We start from the raw sequence: 14,631 nt of genomic DNA, 5'->3' as shown, positions 1-14,631 counted from the left end.
TGAGCCGTGTGATCACCAGTGTCATCCCCAGGGCAGAGAAGCATTTCAGGTGTCAGGAACCTCAGGCCTGGGCTCACTGGAAGCTTGAGGTCAGCAAACGGTCAGACTCTCCTCAGCAGTGGCTCTTGGGCCGTGCTCCCACCAGCCTCTGCGTGATGGACTCCTCTCTTTATTCATGTCATCTTATTGGGTGTTGGTTCTGATGTGATGTGAGGTATCCTGTAAAATTGAGGGCCAGATGTTCACTGTCCCAGCCCCGCTGTGTGGAGCTTGGGTTTCAGGCCCTGAGACTGAGACTCAGAAGCAAGACCTTAATTTGTACCCATGTTCTCTGCTGTTCAGGAGGGAGTAGCTAAGACCCCAGCAAATGAGCCAGGGATTCGTTTTTCCTGTAAATAGTATTTCTGAGCAGGAATTGAGCTAGAGTCTAGGCCTTGATTAGGCTCATTAAATAGGAATGTTTTATCTGCCTTCCCTCTCCCAGGCAGGAGGTTTTGAAATTGGTATTTTGTTTGCTTGTTTTGTTTTTGTAATAATTTTGAAATCTAGAAGAGTAGTACACATGGAGAAACCCGGACTCCTGAGTACTTCTCTCGGGCTAAACTGAGCTCATATAATGTATCTAACCAGTCATCTGGATGTATACTATGTGTCAAGCACTCTGAGAGCTAAGTGATATATGTAGCAATCTTAGTACAAACTTCAGAATTAGCCTGAAAGTGTTTTTTAAGTACAAGTAATTGCTCATATTTCATTATAAGCATACAACTATTACAATATTTAGAAAGACCACAACTAAACCCTAAGAAACAAAACACCAAACACTGCAGATACAATTTGAGAATAAAACGTGAGACTAGATCTCTCTCTCCAAAAGTGAAAAAGTATAAAGGAGCAAGAGTTTCTCACCAGACGCTAAAGGACACGAAAAGAGAAGTCTGTCCTCAACATTTTATCCGTTTGGCTGTTGAATAGCCAGATCTACTTTCCCCATTTTCTTAGGTTTTGTAATACTTGGCTCATGATAAAGTAACTTTCTTAGCATTCGTTTATACTACTGGGATATGGTGAATATCAATCGAGTATTCTACATAATTGCTTTTCCATCTTTCTGCACATTAACTCTCTCTTGTCTGGTGTGCTGGCGGGTATCACAGTAGGTGCCTCTCTTGCAGAAGTTTCTAGCACTAGTACATACAGTTGGCATAGACAGAGATGGAATGCATATTGATGCACAGAATGGGTGCTCTTTGTGGGTTGGGTTGAGAGGATTTGGGAGGTTTGTGTATTCTGAAATTGTTCTTTTGCTTCCAGCTCCGATCAAAGGCCCATTGTCCCTTCATCGAGATCCAGGTTTGCCTTCTCCGTGTCTGTGCTGGATCTTGACCTCAAGCCCTATGAGAGCATTCCTCATCAGTATAAACTGGATGGCAAGATAGTCAACTACTATTTAAAGACTGTACATGCCAAAGACGCCACTGTGATGTCAACTAGGTTCAAGGAAAGCGAAGATTGCACATTAGTTCTCCATAAGGTCTAACATTTTTCCTGTAGTGGTTTTGAAACTTGAACATAGAATGTGAAGGTTGAATGATAGAGTTTCTGTTGTGTTGGGTGACTTTTGGCTGTGAATGTTTTTGCTTTTCAACCCCTGTTCAGGTGGGACTGCCTCTGGGAGACACAGAATGGAAGAGCACTAGAGACATCTTCCAGGGCAAGGAATGTTGGACGTGAGCCCAGCAGTGTGCTGTGTCCAGGAGGCCCCTCTGGGCAGTTCTCCCTTTCCACGCAGGGCTCACGTCTAATCTCTAAAAAGCCTTATAAGACCCAAGGTTTGGATCTCCTACCACCAGAATCCTAACACAGAAAACTTGAATTGTCACATATACCTTAGAGTTTGGACTTTTAAGAAAACACAGATACTACTGGAACTTTCCCAGCTGAGTTACTTGGTCACTTTTCCAATGCAAGCCATGTGTCAGCACAGGTTTAGTGGTTCCCTGCTGTGGAGAGCAATAAGTTGTTGATATGGACATCAGTTTTGAGCAGTGGACTCAGAGTCCCTGTGGAGATGCCATACCCACCACTCTGCACAGGGTCAGCAGGGAGCGTGGCACTCAGGGCAGGGGTTGACACCACTCATGCGAGCACTGACTTTTTTTTTGTGCTGAATGATTTTATCCTCTTTAACTTCAGGGGAGACAAGGTGTTCTTTCCCACCTGAAATTGCTGCTGTGGGAGCTGGAAGCAGAGCTGCAACTCTGAGCTGCTGTGCCCAGCGTGGGTGTCATGGGGTGGCTGTGCTCCTGCCAGCTCTGGGTTCCTGGCATTTTTGGGTGTTTGGGAAACCTCAGCTACTTCTGCCAGAGCCAGCATCGAGTTTTCCCTCCTTCCCCATACCTGTTCCTCCCTTGGGTTTCACTAAGATGTGTGGTGTTAGTGGCCTTGAGTGGTGCTGGACCACCTCCCCATCGGGGCTGCCCAAAGCCCTGCTTCCGCAAGACTCCTGGCTGGCACTATGAGGGTTCTTGTTGGGGTCACCAAAAGTGTGCCCAGCTGCTATGAAAACTGTTGGGAATCTTGGCTTCAGTTTTTTATTCTATGGTAGGTTGTATAGATTATTTATATCATCATTTTGAGGGACTAATGAAGGCTTATTGTAATATAATATTAGTGAAACCATGGGATTGTATGAAAATACTACACAAAAAATAAGAATATTTTGCTGATTGTAAATTTTTGTGGGGAATTTTGTGATAAATTGAGAATTATGCTTATTAGAATCAAGCCAGCTCTTCCAGAATTTATTCTCCAATTCTGTCCTATCATTTACTTCTTACTACCATTTACCACTTACTACTTAATTTTACACTCAGAGGTTCAAAAACATATTCAAATGACACACATTTCTCATTCATGTGGTGTGTTGGGGTACAGGGGCTTTGGAGATTCCACTCATAGGGATGTGCATGGAGCCGCGTTCTCATGGGCAAGTTGCAGGCTCCGGAGTGTGTGGAAGTAGGCAGCTTCCAGAGTTGTTTTGGCCTGAGGTTCCTTGTTGCTGGCCTGGGGTGAGGATGGTCTTGGCCAGGGTGTGCAGAGGACCCTGAGTGCCTGTGTGCAGAGCTCTGGAACGCCAGCTCCTCAAGGAGGTGGGCTGGGTAGCCGCCTGTTGCCTGTCCTGGCTGGTCTGGACTGTCTGAAAACCATCACCCTCTACTTGGGAGGAAGAGGTGATAGATGAGTGTCCCCTGCTAGGGGGTCTTGACCCAACCCTTTGCTCTTCTCACACTCCACCACGGCCCCTGCTCTGAGGCTTTCATTTGATCGAAACAATGTTTTCACCCATTCTACTTTAAACTGGCAACTCAGGTCAGTGCAGCACTTAGACTCTGGGGGACTTTAATGAAAACACTGTTTCTTCTGTGCAGAGGGACCAGGGGTGCTAAGGTCCTGTGTGAAGGGACAGTGCCGTATTTGCTGTCTTACTGTGTTTTTTATGCTAACCGCTCTACTTTTTTTGTGGAAGACCAAGAAGAGTGAATGTCAGAGGACTTGCTGCTGAGAGGTGCTGCGAAAGCCTCCAAGTGCTGCTTTCCAGAGCCAGGAGGCGAGGAGGGTGGTGTGGCTCCCCAGAGGTTTCTGAGGGATGTCTAAGAGATGAGGCTGCATTGGCAAGCCCTCCAAGAGTCCCTAGGTGGTGGGTGACAGGAGGAGGGCCGACCTTTGAGATGGGCTGGGGCCACCTCTGCCCTCATATTCATACCATGGGGGGCGCACAGTGGCTCCCCACATCCCAAGGTGGGCAGCCACTCCTGTACTTCCTCAGATGTTGAGTTTACTTTTAAAAATACACTATATGTGTCACTTATTTGGTATTTTGAATTTAAATAACTATTTATTTTTTATGTCCTGACAACTTATATATAATGTGCCATAACTGCATAAACATGTTCTAGAGGTAAGGTTTCTAAGTGGAAAAGAGCAAATTTTTATATTCAATAAAATCACATGCCTCCAGGTGCAGCATCTTACTTCTACGTGTAGTTTTTCACTGTTTGGGAACTAGTTGCTTGCCTCTGTGTGAAGTGATTTAATCAGACTTTCCAGAGTGGCTTCAATGCCCAGCACGCCCAGTAGGGTTCGGAAGCTGAGAGGAGCAGTTTCTATGACTCCGTTCTTGTCCAGTTCCAGGGCTGTAAAGAAAACAAACTGGGTGAGAAACTTCACCGAGACAATGCCCTCATTCTCTGCTGGCCACACTGAATGGGAAGGCAGGACGACTGAATCATGACCTTGAACAGAGCACTTACCCAAAGGCCTGCGGCAGAGACATTGAGCGCTCAGCCTAGGAGGGCCGTGGGGGAGCAATCCCCCTTGCCTGTGCTTTTTGAGTGATTATGGACAAAAATATTTTGAAAACTGATTTAAAAAGTACATTAATGAAATTTTTGACTTTTGATTCTTGCCATATAAACCCAGATGAAATAAGTAGGTGTCTGTGTTGAGCATAGTGAGAAATCACCAGAACATCCCTACCTTGCAGCGGCACTTTGGTGAGAAGATCCAGCTTTGGCAAAACCTTCCCTTCTTCATCTATTTGTATCCTCCAAACAATTACTAGTTCAAACCTGAAAGAGGTAAGATGCATTGCTAAGTGCTCTTGAAATCAGACTAAACTGTATGCAGCACCTGCCTCTCTCTAGAGGAGAGGATGCCCACCCAGGCAGGAGTGCTGCTGTCCTCCCAACCATCCTGGGAGTTCCTGCCCTTCCCCAAGGCCGTGCTCAGACTCTCCTGATATTAAAGACCCACAGATGAAGAGAGAATATGGCCAGTGAAACATGAAAAGATGTTCAACATCATGAACAAACAGGAAAATGGGAACTAAGACCATAGTAAGATACTGTTTGTACCCACTGCATATTAGCGTGATCATACAAGTGAAGTACAGGATATAGAGCAATAAGAGCTTAAAAATTACTGGTGGGAAACATAAATTGATACACTACTTTGAAAAGAATTTGGCAGTGATAGCTGAATCTGCCCTATGACCCAGGAATTTCACTTCTAGGTATATGCCTAAGAGAAGCTTGTGTACTTGTGTGCCAGAGGACATGAACAGGAATGTTAGAAATAGTGGAAAATGATGAATAACCCAAATGCCCAAGACCTGAAGAATGCAGAAATACATATATTCACCTAATGGAGTGTAAGCACTGAAAATGAATGAACTACAGCTACATGCACCATCAGAGGTGAATTTTGGAAATAATGTTGAATAAGGCAAGTTCCAGAAGCTTACATAGCTACAACACCATTTTAAGAAGCAAAACATCTTTAGGCACAGGTCACAGAAGCACATCCTATCCATGTGCACATAAAGGTGCCCATGGTGGGTGGAGGGAGACCCAGATGAGTTCTCCCCTCACTCAGTGCTTGCTGACTCCCCACATTTCTTGAAATAAGTTGGTGAAAATAGAGCTCCACCCCTCGTGGCCTCCCCTCCTTGGCCTCCTAAGGACCCCAGCAGTGAGACTGGCACCTTTTCCTTACAGACCCCGTCTGTGTTTAGAGTCCCCACATGGTCCCCCTTGTGCTCTCCTGCCATCGGCTGCTTATCTGTTATGACTCCACAGACATATCTCAAGATGTCAGTTAGGTGGTTTACATTTGTTTTCTATTTGTAATCCTCATTTTTAACAGGAAACAACCGTCTGGGTGTTGGGGAGGGACTTGGTGGGGCCTGTGCACTCACCCTGGTCGGCTGGGGTTCCTGATGCCCATGCAGCTGGAGGAGGCCCCCTCTGAAAGGTGCACAGCCTCTGGGTACTTTTCCTGTGGGGAGAAGAAACGGTTAGAGAAATCTGTGGGGCGCAGGGATGCTGTTCCAGGTGACTGAAAAGAAGCAAGAAACCCTTTTCAGGTGTGTCTCGCATTCCCTGAAAGTCTTTAATTTTCAGGTGTGCCATTTTCTCATCCAGGCATCATGGCGTCCTGGCCATGGCCGTCCCCACTCCTGCCTTCTGTGGTCATCAGCACTGCCTGTTCTAGATCTCCACTGACACACAGCCTCCAGGATTCCACACCATCAAGTGCCCAGTGTTAACAGGTTACAGAACTCCATTCTGATTTCACTGGCTTGTCTACCCAGGGCCCCACAGCGTTTGGCCGACCTGCTTCCTTTGTCTGTGTGTTGTGACCTGGACAGCTTGAGGAGGCTGGTCAGGCATGCCGGCCAGCTGACCCACCAAGGTGATGGTGATCCTGATGACTGAAGTGAGGTGCTGTCTGCCAGGTTTCTCATTGTAAAGCAAATGTTTTTCTCTAGAGTGCTAGCATTTGGCCTTAAAAGCCTTTCAAACTGAGGCCTGTGGGCTGGTCCCCACCACAGTGGATGCTTCCACCATCTGTCCTCACACTTGCTGCCGAATGGCCCTAGCCTGCATATTGGTAACTGTGGGCACTTGGCTCCTGCACAGCCCGCACGGGGCCACCTGGACTCTCCCAGTGACCTGTGTGTCTCCCCCAGGCATGGTGTCTGGCTATTCTGGATAATAGGGTTTCAGGGAGCGTGCTCTGCTAAAAGTTAGCTTCATGATGAGATCGTGTACCATTTTAGAGTCAAAAGTATCCTCTCTAAAATGGAAATGAAGTCGAATTTCACGAGTTTCTAGGCTTGCAACTCTAAAGTAGGGTTGGCTTTTCCCTCCATGTAATGTAATAGTTCTGGAAATGTCTGCTTCTATTATTTGTAGGGGGCTCTGGGAACCTCTAGTATTTGACTTGTAGATCGTTAGAATAACAAAGCTTTGCAAGAATCTGAACAGAATGTTCACAACAAATAGAGTAATGAGTGGCCCCATCTTCTCAATTCTTGGAAAAACTTATTTTTGTTTGTTCTTGTGAGAACAGATTGCGGGGTTGGGGTGATATGATAGAGACTAAAAGTAGGCTCCACAGTAAGATTCTAAGTTCCAAAAGGGTCAGCTTTTGAAAGACACATTTTCTTTCCCTCTTCTCACAGCTCCTGCTGTAGAAACGGATACCTGGACTGATGCTGAAATCACATGTAAGCCCGGCCATGTCCCAAATCCAAACCCAAACCCAGCCATCGTGGCTGCCCCAAACCTCATGGAAGGAAAGTGAGGTGCGGCTTCCTCTGAGAAATGTCTGATCTAGCAGCCAGTCAGAGAAACCCCTCCTCCTGCAAGAGAAGGGGCAGGGCTGGAACTGTGGGTGAGCAGAACTTGCCTGCTTCAGAGGATGGGGCCTTCCTGAGGATGCAGGTACTTGATGGGCTGAAGAAAATCAGCTCCTGTCAAATGAGGTCTTGTGGGGACAAAGACGTGTCATAACCTTTAAAGGGCCAGCCACATATCAGTGAGTTTGTTGCCAGCGTGTGAGGCCAGTGTTCTCAGACCCCTGTGTGAGAAAGATGCTGATGGAGCGAGAACACGTCCAAACACCAAGCCATTCTGACCAAAGGCTGGGTTGGGCCTGGTTTAAACTTAGATGATTTCTAATTTCAGCGAAATAGTTTTTATGAGAAAATGTATACCTAAGTTTTTAAAATGGAAAGACTGCTGGGTGATTTTTAAACCTCAGGCTCTTCTAAATTAATAACAGCTGTATGAGGAATGTAAAGGAGAACATGTGAATGTGGCAGTGTAACTTCCAGGCTGAGCTGGAAGCACATGGCCTGGGCCAGTTCCAGCCTGAGGCTCAAGGGCTTGGTCTGCTTCCAAGCAGACCTCACAGCCTCTCTAGGCCTTCTCCTCATGAGCAAAAGGAGGGTTTAGATTAGAAACTTTCTCTAAAAAAAATAAAATTTACTCTCTTTAGTTTTTAAAATAAAAAACCAAAAGTAGAAACACTAACGTTAGGAAGAGATCAGGCATTTAGTATGTGTTTCTGGAGACCTTTTAGGGGCTTGTGTGGAAAGTTCCTTTTTATACAAGTTAATAATATTGCCCTGTTTATCCAGCTTCATTCACTTGTCTGGTGACCTCAAATATTCAAAGCTGACAGGAAGAAAGCAACTAAAGGCTGAAGAGTAGCCCAGAGACGCAACATAAAAAGCACAGTCTAGATACCGTCAACGATAGTTAGAAATACAAAGGGTGGGTCTCGTCCACATGAGACATGTACAGGTGGCTTTGAGCGAGAAGACAGATAAGTTGTGAAATGTGATACAACTCTAAATGCAAAGTGGGCCTGAGGTCATAGCATAAGATCAGCATATTTCAATAGCGATTGAAAGTTCTACATATTACCATATTTGACATTCAGAAAAGCCAACTGAATCACCAAGAAAGGATTAAGATGATGTACTCTGATAAGGCAGCAATCTGGCCAATATATTTTAGAATATTTAACATGAAAAAATAGCTTCACACAAAAAAAGTTGACTGGAAAGTTATCAGCCTGACCTGGAAAGCACCTTAGATACTTCACATGCTGCCACTGGTGAAACTAAGGTCGAGGTCTGGTACATAAAGGGAGCAAATGGGAGGCCTGTGCTTCCCAGTGTTGTTGGGAAGGCTGGGAACAGGCTGCATGGTGCGGGTCCTTTGCACACACTGGGCCTGTCAGCCTTCCATAGGAAGCTTGTTCTAAGCGGTAGATTCAAAATGGATGTTTATTTAGCTGCTTGCCATATGCCTGGACTTTTCAGTCAAGAACTCTCCTGGTGTTTATGATAGAAAAAATGGTAGCTGTGAGAAAGTTGCCAATTTGTTATTCATCCCAGTTTTCTACCTGAGATCTACTCTGCTGTTGGAATGGCTGCTGGATGCTGGTCCAAAGGGAAGAGAATTTTAAACAGAACTTTAGAGAAAACCAGCCTTGTGTTACGGATCAGTCATACCAACCCGCTTCACCCCCCACCCCCACTTAAATGAATGGGAAACCTTGAGTCTTTAGTTTAAATGTACCCCTGAGTGTCCATAGATATACTAATTCATCTTGACTTTAATATTTTCCCAAAGATTATGTCTGTCTGATTCAGTAATTTTTTCCCCTAAATTGAGGTATAATTCACATTAACAAAATTCACTCCTTTAAAGTGTATAATTCAGTGAGTTTTGGTATATTCACAAGATTATGCAACCATCACCAGTTTCTAACTGTGGAACATTTTCATCCCCTCCTCCCTCGCCCCCGCCCCATAAAGAATCCCTGTTCCCTTTAGTTACTGTGCTGTTGGGGAGAGGTGGGCACGGGTAGGAAGATGTGGGACTCCCAACACAGGTCAGTCTGTGGAAGTGCCCATGAAGATGGCAGAGGTGGAGGCCAGGTGTGGGGCAGGGAGCACAGGCAAGGCTCAGGGAGGAGGGAGTGGTTGACTGTGGGGCTCCCTCTGTGGTGCTGGGACAAAGGTGTTGGTGGGGCCGTGAGGAATTGTGCTGGATTCTGGTGGATGAAGAAGAATCCAGGATGAGGAAGGACACAGACACAGGCTGTTCCACAAGGAGCGCTTGTTGCCAGGAGAAGCAGGGAAACAGTGGAGCTGCCAGTGAGGGATATGAGGTGCTGGAATTGGGTGTGTGCAGATGGGAATGGGTACACAGGATGATGGCCAATCCTCAAATCATCATGGCATTGGGACAGACTTAGGTGGATGGTGGCAGAGGCAGCTGATAAAGTTAATTTGTAAATCAGGACCCATAAAATGGAAGTTACCCCTGAGGCCTGGCCCACGGCACACATCTAAAGCTAAGTCAGCCTGCATATCTGGACAACACCTAACCCCAATCACAGTCCTCCAATTCAGCTTTAATGAGCTCACTACACCCTAGAAAATGGGATCTCCTAGCCAATCCTGCCTTGTTTTTGTGTGGGCTCTTTAACAAGGCTATAAAACTCCCGTGGGAACAGTGTTCCCCTGCTTGTGAGGCCCTGGACTTCCCCAATTCATGGATTTTTTCATTTGAATAAAACACATCAAACTTGTTACTAAATTGTATTGCTTTTGTCACTTGACACAGTACACAGACTCCAAGTTGCTGGGTGTAGGAAAAGGAGGGAGAGCCCATCTGCCTGTAGGCCTGGGTTGGGGCATCACCTGTAGCAGCTCTAGGCTGGGGGCCTGTGCAGCTCTGGGAGGGTGTGCGGCCAGAGTCAAGATAGGCATCCACACTGTGCCCCACACCCAAAAATCCTGAGACAACTGTTCCAGTTGTTCCCAACATCAGAAGGCTTAGAAATGCCTACAACATCTGCACTTAGAAGACAATGTGCTCTTATTTTAAAGATGAAGCTAACAAACGTTAAGTGGTTCCTCTGTGCCAGTCACAGTTTCTTTTTTTTTTAAACATCTTTATTGGAGTATAGTTCCTTTACAATGGTGTGTTAGTTTCTGCTTTATAACAAAGTGAATCACCTATATGTATACATATATCCCCATATCCCCTCCCTCTGTGTCTCCCTCCCACCCTCCCTATCCCACCCCTCTAGGTGGTCACAAAGCACTGAGCTGATCTCCCTGTGCTATGCGGCTGCTTCCCACTAGCTATCTAGTTTACATTTGGTAGTATATATATGTCCATGCCACTCTCTCACTTTGTCACAGCTTACCCTTCCCCCTCCCTGTGTCCTCAAGTCCATTCTCTATGTTTGCGTCTTTATTCCTGTCCAGGTGCAGTTTCTTTACACACATTTTACATCTATATAATCACAGATGTCACATATGATGTTATGGAGTGAACAAGTGTACCATTTTGGGGCCTCTGAGGCCATTCTGCCCGGGTGGGACCCTCTGTTATCTCCCTGCAGGCTCACTCACAACCATTACACCCACAGTCAGTCGTCCATTTCTAGAGCGAGCAGTAGATAAGATACCCATCACCCCTGGACACTCAGTGGGCATTTCCTGAAATGGGGCCATCTTCCTGCTTTACCAAAACATAACATTCCAACCAGAAAATTTCAGATGTCCCCAGCTCCCCTCTGTTCCCATCACAGCCCCTGCCCCCACCCCCAATCTCCAGTCGGTCCCTGCTTCAAGTCTTGGCGGTTTGGAGAGTGAGACCTCTTGGGCTGCAGATGGGCCTCAGCCCAGGTCTGACGTCGCCTCATGATGCTACATCAGGAGTGCCACAGAAATGCTGCTGTGCTTTTGGGGTGACCCAAAAGTCACCCTTTTCCCTCTGTAACTGGTATTTTCCAAGGGGACATCATGAGACCAGGCCACTGTCTGGCTCCTCAGTCAGATGTCCACTCACCAGCCTGGGCCTGCTGCTGCCTCACAGCTGAGTCAACCACATGAGCGTTGCCAAAGGGCGACAGTCTGTCTCCACCATTCCTTCCACATTGACGAGAAGATTTCCACCAGAAGAACGAGCTTTTACTTCTCCCTTATTTATTTATTTTGTATCAGTATTGACCCTAATTTATTCAACAGGTATCAGTGTTTCTCCAAGGAGGTAAGACCTGGGCTTATTGCTCCTGGGGCTTCAGTGCATCCAGGCCCTCTCAGGGGAAAGAGCTTGGTAAGACAGGTTGGTGTGACACACGCACACACCATAGCCCCTTCAGAATCCTTCTGCACATGCATATTAACAAGCAGGCGATCACCCCAACACCTCAGTCCACCCCTCAGAATTCTCTAGCCTTCTTTCTTCTGTGGCTCTAAAATCACTCTATTCCTAGGAAGGAATAAAGTTTACACGTATAATTCTTCTACAACTTCCCTGTTTAGAATGGAAAGGGGAAGGTTAGACAAGCAAAATCAGTCATATATACAGCCAAGAAACATACACCATGCAATCAATCTGAAGGCAAGTGTACCCTTAAAAGATCAACCCCATTAAGATTACTAGACAGTAAGCATCACTTCAGGTGGGGATACATGTCCAAACAGTAGTTCTGTTTTTAAGATTGTTTATTTCATTCTAAGCTAATTGGGTAGCAATTGTATGCTTTTAAATGTAGTCTGTTCCCTCCTAGACTGATAATTAAAAAGGCAAGCCAAGGTGGTTTCTTTTAAAATAGTCAGAAATGATAATTAAGAAGCTGAACACACACACACATATAAACATAATCAATGCTAGAAACTCTTTAGAGGTAATTTCACAACTTTCTCTTCATAAAGTTTTTAATATGTAATTATGCAAGCAAAATAATGAAATGCAAGCAGATGATGAAAGTAATATTCCAGATATTCACTGGCAATTTTATCATTACTAAGGTTGAAACTCTCTCATTATTTCATAAATCTCAAAGTAATGTCCAAAGCATTGAAACTGATTATAATTTAAAGTAACTATGGTCTAATTAAAATTTTTTCATTGAATCACAGACTTTTTGAGTTTTTAAGGTGTTTAGTTTCTTTTTCAAAAGACAAATTACACACCCATACTGCCACACACAATTTATCGATCTCTTAACATTTGCAGGCCCTATGCACTTGACGTGCATTAGCTCATCAAATGTTCACAGCAGTCATATGAAACCATTGGTATAATGCCCATTTAAATGAAACTGAGGGGACTTCCCTGGTGGCACAGTGGTTAAGAATCCGCTTGCCAATGCAGGGGACACGGGTTCAAGCCCTGGTCAGGGAAGATCCCACATGCCGCGGAGCAACTAAGCCCGTGCGAAACAACTACTGAGCCTGCGCTCTAGAGCCCGCGAGCCACAACTATTGAGGTCTGCATGCCTAAAGCCCGTGCTCCCCAACAAGAGAAGCCACTATGCAATGAGAAGCCCACGCACCGCAACGGAGAGTAGCCCCCACTCACTGCAACTAGAGAAAGCCTGCGCGCAGCAACGAAGACCCAACGCAGCCAAAAAAAATAAGTAAATAAATAAATTTAAACAAATAAATAAATAAATGGAACTGAAGCTTGAAAAATTAAGATACTTGCTCAAGATTGCACAACTAGTAAACTGATTCAAACCTAAGGAAATAGGTTTCCAAAACCTGAGCTCATAAAAATTCTACCATTTAACATTTCTAAATTCAAATATAGTTGTAATACACAGGTCAAGTGTGATTACAATCAACTTGTAACAGAATTCATGCTGGCAACTGATTTTGATGGTAGCAACAGAAACATTTTTGTTGGGAAACATAATAGCCCCTACAGGTTTGTTCATATATTCCATGTGGTATAAGACTTAAGTCCCCAACAGTAAAGGGCTCCTGATCTAGTGAAAGCAACTTGTTGTGTCTATTTTTTTTGAGGGGTGGGAGGGGGTGGCCCACACCATGTGGCTTGTGGATCTCAGTTCCCCAGCTAGGGACTGAACCCCGGCCACAGCAGTAAAAGCCCGGAATCCTAACCACTAGGCCACCAGCGAACACCCCTGTGCTTATTTTTATTAGAAGTCCACAGTTTTCTCTCCAGAGGAGTCAGGTTGCAGAGTCCAGGCCCTTTCTGGAGGTTCCTAGCTTTTTCACATAGGCCTTCTGTCAGGGTGAGGACGGACTGACTCTCATATAGACTTTCTACTAATTCTTCTCCTATCCATAGTCCCTCTATCAGAGCTTCCACAGAACAAATCAACTTCCTTCAAGGGTTAGGTCGCAGCTTTCTCTGGTCCTCATCAAACAACACACTGTTATCTGCTTCCTGTATGTTACTGCTGCCTTCCTCTGGCCTATTCTTCATCCTTGTGCAGTATGTCTTTTAAAACTCTCTACTGTCATTTCAGAAGGGTTTTAGCAGAGTGCCCAACAAAGGCAGTGTGTTTCAATTGTCCATTTTTGAGGCCTTTCATGTTTATATTTTCAATTTTCCCTCATACTTGATGAATAGTTTGGGTATAGAATTTAAGGTTTAAATAATATTTAAATTACATTTTATATATAGAGCTAATGATATATGTCCAAACTTGTATTCTAGAGTCCTATGTTAAAATGCCTTCAGTTTTTAAAAATGGGAAGAAAATATATGAACCATTGTCAACTCATGTCTGTAGAAAAAGAGGAACCCCCCCCCAACCAGGACAAAATAAAATAGGGCACAAATAATTTATGTAAATAAAATTTTAAATGGTTGAAATTTTTGGGGCTTCCCTGGTGGCTCAGTTGTTAAGAATCCGCCTGCCAATGCAGGGGACACGGGTTTGAGCCCTGGTCTGGGAAGATCCTACATGCCACGGAGCAACTAAGCCTGTGCGCCACATCTACTCAGCCTGCGCTCTAGAGCCCGTGAGCCACAACTACTGAGCTGGCGTGCCAAAACTACTGAAGCCCACTCGCCTAGAGCCCGTGCTCCACAACAAGAGAAGCCACCACAATGAGAAGCCCGTGCACCGCAACGAAGAGTAGCCCCCGCTCGCCACAACTAGAGAAAGCCCACGCACAGCAACGAAGACCCAACGCAGCCATAAATAAATAAATAAATGGTTGAAATTTTGTATTACATCAAACCTGCTGGTTTAAAGAAAAATAAAATAAAATGAATATTAGGCATGAGAATTAAAATGTGAGAGGGAAAACAAACCTTGGTAAAATAGTCCAAAGGACGCTAATAATTTATTCTATTTGCACAATACTTCTAACTTTGCCAGGTCTTTACATATTTAATCACAGGATGACTTTATGAGGCAGGAATATAAAATTATGTCCATTTTAAAAATAAGAAAAAAAAAAGGCTCAGAGACTTGCAAGGCTGCTCCAAT

The 14,631-nt window shown here is 44.9% G+C and overlaps 2 protein-coding genes across 4 annotated transcripts in view; one reads left to right on the top strand and one right to left on the bottom strand.

The window, feature by feature from the left end:
- Positions 1-4,034, top strand: part of IPPK (inositol-pentakisphosphate 2-kinase) — a 50,417-nt gene extending 46,383 nt beyond the window's left edge. For both annotated transcript variants that reach the window (XM_004284114.3, XM_033413613.2), the window contains one exon: positions 1,315-4,034. In XM_004284114.3, coding sequence (XP_004284162.2) covers positions 1,315-1,540 — 226 coding nt within the window. In that variant the 3' untranslated portion in view covers positions 1,541-4,034. The remainder of the gene's footprint in view (positions 1-1,314) is intronic.
- The window catches only part of CENPP (centromere protein P), a 223,162-nt gene continuing 212,407 nt past the window's right edge, over positions 3,877-14,631 (bottom strand). For both annotated transcript variants that reach the window (XM_033413619.2, XM_004284117.3), the window contains 3 exons: positions 5,759-5,838; positions 4,540-4,631; positions 3,877-4,196 (listed from right to left, as the gene is read on the bottom strand). In XM_033413619.2, the coding sequence (XP_033269510.1) occupies positions 4,066-4,196; positions 4,540-4,631; positions 5,759-5,838 (303 nt within the window). In that variant the 3' untranslated portion in view covers positions 3,877-4,065. The remainder of the gene's footprint in view (positions 4,197-4,539; positions 4,632-5,758; positions 5,839-14,631) is intronic.

Source organism: Orcinus orca, chromosome 6 (assembly GCF_937001465.1).
Source record: "Orcinus orca chromosome 6, mOrcOrc1.1, whole genome shotgun sequence".
Taxonomy (NCBI): Eukaryota; Metazoa; Chordata; class Mammalia; order Artiodactyla; family Delphinidae; genus Orcinus; species Orcinus orca.
The sequence above is the reverse complement of the archived record's forward strand: the minus strand, read 5'-3'. Positions and strand labels throughout refer to the sequence as shown.